We start from the raw sequence: 9943 nt of genomic DNA, 5'->3' as shown, positions 1-9943 counted from the left end.
GTCATATGATGCGATTTCAAGTTTTCCTTTCTCTTTGGAGTGTTACAAGCTGATTGTGCATAGATAAGATCCCTGAAGATGCAAAGACTAAAGTCTCAAAACCAAAGAGATATTCTTTATCAAAGATAAGACTCGCCCCCCTAAAACGGCTCGTTCTAACACACCCCCACAAATCTACGTCACTATGTGGAAATATTTGCGTAATGCCGCCCAAATGTAGTATTTGAAAAAGAATGTGTTTTTTGAACATTAAAGCACGTCAACATATTCTGTTACACCAAATACACAAAATAATGATCTTTAAAAAAGCATCATATGACCCCAAACATTTGAATATATGCTTTAATACCTCTAGTTTCCAAAGTGACCGGATCCGAATAATCCCCCGCGGCTGCTTTGTTACATGCTCTTACCCGGAAGTTCATGAACTTGGTGTCAAATCTTAACCCTGTCAAATGAAGAGAGCAATCAGTTTTCCTAATGCATAAAAGTGGGAAATGTAAAATATTTTGAGCAGAACATTGCTGTCAGCACCTTGTAGGGTGTATTCACTGGTCTTGATGTTGTCCACCACTTCCCAGCACTGATCGTCCTTCACACGCGGCAGACCCTCGTGGTTGGTTTTTCTGTACTCTAAGATGTAATGGTCAATCTTGCTGTCCTCCACCGGTATTCTCCAGGTTACTGTCACCTCATTATCTATGACCAGACAGTCCTCGAGCACTATCTCTGGAGCTCTTGGCACTATGTGCAGAAGATCAGAACAGGGCAAGTAGGACTTTGATTCACATGTATTACCTTGAAGGAGTCATATCATACATGTTTTTGTCCACTTAGTAATATACTGTCATATATGTTTGTCTTTGAGGTCCACTTAGGTTGTTTGTACCTGTAAGTTGTAAGTTTTTTGCACCCAAACAGTCAGCTTTTAGTGTTTTATGACCTATTTTCACCATTTAATAGGCAGTGTTTTATGCAGTGCTCAAAGTGTTGTTGCAATTTTTATGTGTGAAAGCAAAAACAGCATTTTTCTACATTTACTTGTGCACTGCAAGTTTACAGGCATTACAGGTAGGTAACATCTTATCGTCATTTATTCTGGTTTTTAACAACAGCATGTTTTCTCCTTGCTCCTTATTACAACAAAGTGACTCGACAAATACGGGCAGTCATGTGCTTAAATGCATGTTACAGCTTCATTTAATTAAATTGTCTTTAAGGTCTGAGATCTAAATGCTACATTAAGCTGTTTTAGAATATTTACAGACAGGAATGGGCAAATTCGACAGCAAATTACTTAATGTACCCTTGATGTCCAAAAGTCTTAGATGCTTAACGAAAACATTAGTTTTAAGAAGGTTATTTCGTTTTTTCTTTTGCTTGAAATTAAATCTGTTTTGGTTCTTTATTTTTTAATTAAATTTGAATGGTTTAATTACATTTTAATAACCAAAAAGCATGTCTAATCAATTGAATTCATAAAACATTAACTATTTATTAACAATAATAGGGCCCTAAGAAATGTTTTGCAATGTTTTGGTTTCTCAACATCACAGCTCTGCATATATAATCAATTCTTGATGAACACATTTCAATTATTATTTGAATTATCTCATTAAGTCATTTAACCATGTATTACTATGTCTTTTAAACAAATTAAAATGCCAACTGATGCCATATGATACATGTGATAATTGACTCAGCCAAACCTTTTAGACATATTTACTTGAAGTACCCCCTTTAAAAATAGTAAATTTTCCAATTCAAATCAATGTGATAAACTAAAGTAATCAAAAAGCAGTCTGATTATATACAGTGATTATATACTCAGCCACAGAGCATAGAGAGTACAGATATAGAGAGTAAAAATATACTCTGAAATCATGTCATGCATATGAGATTGTCTCGTATCCTAAATATCCTGTTAAAGATCCCTGTCCAAAGATAACATCCAGTCAAAAATAACACCACTCTTCTCTTCTTCGAATGCAGCTACGCTATATACAGTAACTCTGGTCCTCTCTCCACGCTTCTCAGGTTGGCTAGGGACAGATTTGAGTTTTATGTTTCTAAATTAACTCTGCTCATGTTAAAAAACCTCATAAAGTGAAATTTTCATGCCATGGGACCTTTAAGAAATATCCCATTTTATCTGTTAAAATGGTTTTGTGCATTTTTATCTAAACTAATCATATCTTGAGTTTTGACATTTCAGAGATGAGCTCTCTATACAGACTCAATCTCCAAATGACTTTTAATATTATTAACATGAAAAAATATCTGTGCAAATGTTAAGCTAGCACAGTCTTGGAAGATTACCTCAGTGTCAGCAAATTAATATTCATGAATTTTGTCTTCTAATGGTGTCATATGACAAAGAAGCAGAGAGATACTTAAAACCAGAGAATTAGAATATAGTCTAGATCAGGGGTTGTCAGACTTAGGCACATCAGTGATTAGACAGAGAGAGAATAGTTATAACTTGATTTGAAATGTTGATATCTGAAACACTTAGTCTCCTATATCCCCTTCTTGTGCTGGGATGATAGAGCTGAGAGGGGTCTAATTTTTCAGTGCTATTTTTAAAAATTTGTATATGTCTGGATTTGGTGCATTTGTAGACCCCAAAGCCAGAGTGACTCACAAAAGTGCAGAGAGTCATCCTAACGCATGATTACACACACGTGAACAGCAGATGAAACAAGCAGTCACTCCATGCAATGAACCACAAATCAGTAGAGCTCATCATAACACATGCAAATGTAAGGTAGAATACTGAATCATTTGATAGAGCAATTCTAAAACTAACGCTGAAAATTACAAAACTAATGCTTATTATAGTCTTCTGCCATGAATGCATTTTAATTAAAGTCCCCCTGTAGTCAAATATTTTATCCCTTAATAAGAAGAAAATACTCAGCAATGGTGTTGATTAATAGATTGGCACATGGTTTGTCTAAAAGCATATTAAAAACACCATATAGACAAATAAACAACATAAAAAACTTGATTTTCACTACAGGGGGACTTTTAAAGGAAAAATTAAATTATGAAAATGTATTCACCCTCAGGCTATCCAAGATGTAGACAAGTTTGTTTCTTCAGGAGAACAGATTTGGAGAAAATGTACTTGATGATTCCATCACTTGCTTACCAATGGATCCTCTGCAGTGAATGGGTGCCTTTAGAATGAGAGTCCAAAAAGATGATAAAAAACATCACAATAATCCACAAGTAATCCACACCACTCCAGTCCATCAGTTTATGTCTTGTGAAATTAAAAACTGCATGTTTGTAATAAACAAATTCACCTTTGAGACGTTTTAATGAAGGATTTGTTTCTTACAAACACTGCGCTTTTCACTTCACTAGCTGTTAATAGATGGACTTGAGTCGTGTGGATTACTTGTGGATTATTGTGATGTTTTTATCAGCTGTTTGGACTCTCATTTTGACGGCAAACTCATATGTGACCTGTGCTGGCAAAATGAGTCGGAATGCGCAGAGGCTAATTTTAAGCTACAGACAAAAAAAAGTGAACAATGTCAATTTTGCTTGAATTTCAGGTTTTCACAAAAATGCGTTCATTAAGCCCTCGTCTAGGAATCCCAATGCTCCAAATAGTAATCAAACATCTAAAATTATCTTTATTTGTACAATTTCTAAGAGGAGTACCTTTTTCTCTGCTGCTCTCTTCTTGCGCTGCAAGAATTTTCATTTTTGGGTGAACTATTCCTTTAATTCCCTTTAACTCTTTAATAAGGCAAACTAAGTTTTGTACTGAGTACCTGTGAAAAGTGACAGGGTTTACTTATTTAGCTGGCATGAAATAAAAGATTGGAGGTAACTTAACAGGTTTTTAAAATAGGCATGCCAACACAACACATCAGTCACATGTAATTTCTGAGTGTTACATTTATACTTTTAATATGTAAAATGGCATATTTTAGATGTTTCAGTAAACATAACAATAACATTCCTTTATTAAATGAATGTTAATATACTTTGGGTGAGGAAACATTTCTATGATGATAAGAATTATAATCTTCATATTTACAGAACAGGTTAGAGTACATTCTTCTATCACAGGTTTAGTAACATAGGCACAGGTGGCAGATGCTGGGTTGGTAACTCAAAGGTTGTAGGTTCAAACTCAAGATGGGTTGATCCTGTAATACAAGCAGCTAAATAACATTAGTAATTAGCTTACCAGGGAGGAACTTGAGGCCCTGCAGAAGCTGTCTCTCCTGAATGAAGTCCACCATCAGGTGGGTCATATTATCTGTGGCTTTGGGCTTCATAGTCAAGCGGAAGGCAGGAGCCATTGTGACCCTAAAAGAACAAAATATAATAGTTTAGATATTAGTCATAACTACAGTTACAAGCCGAGTCGTTTCATTGCTCAGAACTTCGGGATCTGTAGAGTGTTGCATTGATGATTTATTATTGTAGGCCAAAACCCATAAAAGAGTTAGCATTTTACTGGTTTCATCGTCCCGAATCAATACATTTTTTAATGGGTTTTTGGTTAAATGCCTGAAAAAAAGGTCTGTGGTGAAAACAAGCTCAAGATATTTTCATGTTTTATTCTATGACATAAAATACATCAGTAAAACCTTATGATTTTTTAAAAGCTTTTACTTGTCTTAAAAAAGGCGTTTGCTAACAATTGTCTAAATGGGACTGTAACAGAGATAGTCACCGAGCAGGTAAAATCATCTACTCACTAGTTCGCTTTAACAGCCTCATTGTGTTTATACTCATGACCTGCAAACTATTCTAACTCAAACTTTCAGGGTAAATGTTTTTAAATAAAGACTGAAAGAGTTGTTGGAAGCTTAATTGGTGGTGAAACTGAAAAGTCATGTAACCTGGTTTAGTTTGTTCGGAGCAAAGCTGACCCACGATGACCTTTGATTTGGCCCACCATACCATATCATGCCATACTTGAATAAAAACCACATAATTGGAGCATATCTTAATTTCTAAATTTTAACAATTTTGCAATTTTTTTGTTCTATTTTTGCATTGAAATTTAGAGAACATACTGACCAACATACAGAACAAATAAATACATTTTAATATATATGGATATAATGCAACATTTACTTTTAACCCTCGGCCTTTAATCAAGTTTGATTTTTGGTGAAAAGTTTGTGCACCTTTGGTTTACAGCATACATTTAGTTTTTTACTTCTGGCGACCGTTGGTAATTATCACGATAAACACCGTGTAAGAATAATAAAGTTTATTTGTTGGTCACAGAGCTTAATTTCAGAAATAATCAAAGGCCACTGGAAAAATCCCAAGGTGATGCTAACATACCGGTTGGCCTACAAAAATGTCATCGCTGCAGCACTCTATGACCTATATTCAGTTTTTTTACTTTTAAATTGACAGCGTGGAATAAATATTTTAGATTGTTCAGAAAAATAAAATCACATTTTTAAGTGCTCTCCGACATTTGGATCCCACTGGTCAAGTGATATTTTACTTGTGCTTTAGATCTCTGCGTAGCTAACTTTCCTTGCATTTTCCAACCCTTTGCAGGAAAAAAACAACTTATTTGCATGCTTCAGAGTCACTATATTTCATTAAACCATAAGCAGTGTGTATTCATTTCACTTCCCATATTACAGCCTTCACATAGGGTCTATGTAAATTATTTACCAATGTGGTGTAAGTAAGGTCTTCACCCTCAGCAAATTATTTTAAATATTTATTTTAAATTTGCACTGGCTACCAGAAGCTGCTCGCATTAAATTCAAGGCATTAATGTTTGCCTACAAAACCACCACTGGCTCTGCACCCATTTACCTAAATTCATTACTTCAGAGTTATGTGCCCTCTAGAAGCTTGCATTGTGCAAGTGAACGGCGTATTATTGTGCTAGCTAAATGACTAAAAGAAAAATAAATATATTATATATATATTGTTATATATATATATATATATTGTTATTAAAGACTATATTTGGCAGTTTCCCACGCCAAATAACTAAAGCTATTCACACCCCCCTCATGCCTCGCTCATGCAGTGTGAAACAGGTGCTGGATAGCAGTAAAATATAGTCTGTTAGCAGATTTGATTTCATTCATCTTACTCATTTTTAGCACACCATAGTTTTAGTTCACATTCCCATTGCATAGACATGTATGAATAATTTCATCACATTTTAGAACGGTGTAATAAGCCTCACCACTTCCAACAATCAGGCTGTATTACATTCAATCCCAATGGATGTAAAGCTGCAGCGGATAGGCTATATATACATACATACTTTTTTCATCTTGAAGGAGAGTCTCTGGTTACAAAGCACTGAGGCTGATTACACACACACAAACAGTATACATGTGTATGGTGTAGATCTTATTTATGTTGCTGTATTTGATGCTATCCCTTCACTAGCAGGTAACATTAAGCTTATAGCTGCTAAGTCTCTGAGCAGGGTTTCTGCAGGATTGTCTATAGTACCATATTAAACTGTAAAATGACTGTAAAAAGCATAATTTACAGTTCATATACAAGTTTTCACAAAAAAAAAAAAAGTTTTATAAAATGATAAACTTTACATTTCAGCCTTTAAAGCATTTTTAAGAAAATGGAGTCGAAAGTATTAATCATTATATTAATTTAAACAATTATCATCAATACATTATTATATACATTAAATAACAAATTAGGGGTTTGCGATATTGACAAAAAATATCCAAATTTATCTTTGCAATGCAGAGGAAACACAGAAGCTGCATCTGAAGTGGCATTTAGATGTATTTACACACTGTTTAATGAAGCTCAGAGGGACATGGAATACCTGCAGTTACAAATGCATGAATAATGTGTTGATATTTTAAACATAAAACATTGAAACTGATGTTTAACATATTTTTTTATTTTTTTATTTACTTTAAATGTGAAATTAAAACCACCAGTAGGTGGCAGCAAGTCACTGTTAATAAGTGAGTCATTGCGATTGAACCGAATCATTTAAACTCTTGATTCATTCAGGAAGGAAACACTGTCATGTTGCTCAGAGATGCAAAACAGTGCTGCTTTTTGTTGGCGAAATAGAGCAAAAGCAGGAAATACGGTGTCTAAAACGTAAGCCTCTTAACTTGTTGTTTATTGAACTGTTGTATAAAATCAATATCACATTTGTAATCATGTTGACATTTGGAGAAAAAAAACGTCACTCTTCGTGTGATATTAACTATATGAAATGATATACATATATACATTTTCTGCCCCTATATCTTGAATTATGTGATAATTCTAAATGCATTTTAATAGACCGATTGATGCAGTGAAAGAACGCACTCTAAATGCGCGCACTAGTTTAACCTATATTAACTGACTTCATCACCTAATGTATGTGTGCAGACTGTGAACTCTGTGTGTTTTGTTTGCTTTTCACGATGTACTTGATAATGTCAAATCACACATCATTAAAATAACAATTACGATATTATTGAAGACCATACATATCGCACACCCTACTGTTTAGATTTTTATAATGCATCTTCTTATCGATCCACCAGTTCATATTTAAAGCTCTGCGTGTTTGCAGGGTAAAAACATGGGCCGGGTTCGCATTGGTCTGAACTCTGAACAAAACAACAGGCTTTTTGAAAATGCTCATTCTCTGCCAGCAGGTGGCGCGTTTGGTAGAAATATCACTGTTTCCCCGGTAACGGCAGAACACAAAGCAGTGCAGCACCGGACTTGTGTGACATGTTTATTTAATGAAATCGTAGCCTTTTCTGAAGTTTAATCATCACATTCAGCCATATCGCAATTCTGGACTTTCCATACCCAAATTTAACACCTCTTGAAATCATAATTAAGACTTTATTGTACAATTTAAGACTTTTTAAGACCCCGCGGAAACCCTGCTGAGGATCAACTGCGAAAACAAAACGACAGTGCACATCCTATAGATATTCGGTGCATACATAAAAAATAAAGCATGGCTAAAGTGTCTGAATGACCTACATAAAGGCACATAGACCAACCTAGGGTCAGACACCTGCACACACATACACACACACACACACACGGGTTGATCAACAGTGCAAAACAAACAATGTGAATGTATGTGTCATGCAGTGCTCACAACCACATACAGAGAGTGGAACACATACTGTACCTATCTTTGATCTGTTTGGCAGCCTTGAGGATGAAGATAAAGAGGAAGAGAGGAAAAAAAGAGCAGGTCGTTAGTATTGCCATGCAGGTAAAGTGTAAGCATGCAATTCGACTGGATATACACAAACACAGAAACACACACACAGAGGGTAAATCAGGATCTTAAACATATAAAGCACAGGTTGGTGAGCAGTTTAACAGATTGTTTTTTATATACACATTAGTTTTTAATAGATTCACATTTAATTAACAGATCATAGAAATATAGACTTCAGTTTTTTTGCATTAGCATTACTTCGGTGAAAAATCAAGTTCCAGACAATAAGTAGGATTAGTATATATAGTTCTAGTTTAATTCTTGGCATTCTTTGCTTGCAGGTTTTAAATGAGCCACAGAAAATTAAATGGAAATTTGAAAAGACAACAAACCCAGCATTTCAATAAATTAAATAAATGAAGTTGCAAGTATCCTTTGTGAAAAACATCAAACATCTACCTTTGTGAATTCCCCCTCATCTGTAATGTGCAGTGCATTATTAGCAAACTCCAAAAGTTCCTCTGCACTCTCTAATGCATTGGTGCTTTGGGTCTGTTGGTTCTGGAGAAGAGATAAAGGTTGATCATTACTAGTGATTTTGAAATGATCTGTGTTCACTGAATATATCTGGGCTTATTTTTTCTAATTCAGAGAGTATAATATTTTTTCTATACAAAGCTTCCACTAAAATAATTACAACTGGAATGAAAATTAATAAAAACTAGAGAGATATTTTAAAAAAGCAAGTTTTGCACCAACAATAAATGCTCCAAAAAAAGCCCAGCAGTGGTGTTCCTGAATTAATATATATTTCTGAACAAATCAGTTGAGTGAATTATTCAATGACACATTCAGTCAGTTGTTGAATCCATGAATTAATCTGTGTTTTTCAACAAATCAGTTGAGTGCATGATACAATGATTCACCTATAAAGACCACTTACTGTATCAATGCAACTCACTGAAAAATCCTGACCACTAAGGACCTGTTAAAACCTGAATCTGCTTTGGGTGATCTGATCACAAGTGAACAGCTGTAACACATTGTCAATTGCATTTGTCTCCAATGCATCTTCAGTGACCACTTGTGCCTGGATTAAAGACCCTCATATCTGCCGTGCACAGAAACTGTCACTGTTGTTATTGAGTAAAATAAATTTCACGGTTGTGATACGAGTCATCCAGCTGTTGGTCAACAGAGTCAAAACAGCATATAGGTTGCTATTAAGAATTCTCAAATCCTTCAAGTGTGAGGTTTAAGTGGTCTGATCCACAGATTTTTGCTTTACATTTCACTTTTACTTGTGAATAAAAATGAGTTGAAGAGAAACATGACATAACTTATAAAAAGCTTTACCCTAAATGTCCACTGAACTGGAAGAAATCTGCTCACTACACCAGAGGTTTGTTCCCTGACAAAGCTCCCTGAACGTCCCACACTACTGCATTCTCATGAAAACTCATTTTAAATCATTTAAAATTTTAGAAAACCTATTTTAAAAAGGGAACACAATGTAAGTAACAGATTTACTGTGCAGTGTAAGCCAATTCATTGATTTAAATGGGAGTATTCATGACAGTGCAGAACTCGGATGGAAAGTCAGTGAGCTCACATGTAAACCCACAGTAACCTGAATGACAGCTTCAGTAATTGTAACTATAGAAAATGGTTTAATGTTATAATTTTACACACTTTCTATGTATACTTTATTTAAAGGGGTCATGACATGAGAAATCAAATTTGCCTTGATCTTTTGGCATA

At 34.8% G+C, this 9943-nt stretch overlaps 1 protein-coding gene across 1 annotated transcript in view; it reads right to left on the bottom strand.

Moving 5' to 3' along the window:
• LOC107693403 (FSD1-like protein) overlaps window positions 1–9291 on the bottom strand; it is a 20067-nt gene extending 10776 nt beyond the window's left edge. Inside the window, exons 1-6 of the mRNA XM_016492776.1 lie at window positions 9286–9291; window positions 8642–8743; window positions 8147–8169; window positions 4211–4332; window positions 535–744; window positions 350–448 (exon numbers count right to left, since the gene is read on the bottom strand). Of these exons, the coding sequence (XP_016348262.1) occupies window positions 350–448; window positions 535–744; window positions 4211–4332; window positions 8147–8169; window positions 8642–8743; window positions 9286–9291 (562 nt within the window). The remainder of the gene's footprint in view (window positions 1–349; window positions 449–534; window positions 745–4210; window positions 4333–8146; window positions 8170–8641; window positions 8744–9285) is intronic.
• Window positions 9292–9943: the final 652 nt, after the last annotated feature.

The sequence above is a fragment of the Sinocyclocheilus anshuiensis genome, unplaced genomic scaffold (genome assembly GCF_001515605.1).
Source record: "Sinocyclocheilus anshuiensis isolate Anshui unplaced genomic scaffold, SAMN03320099.WGS_v1.1 scaffold1558, whole genome shotgun sequence".
Taxonomy (NCBI): Eukaryota; Metazoa; Chordata; class Actinopteri; order Cypriniformes; family Cyprinidae; genus Sinocyclocheilus; species Sinocyclocheilus anshuiensis.
The sequence above is the reverse complement of the archived record's forward strand: the minus strand, read 5'-3'. Positions and strand labels throughout refer to the sequence as shown.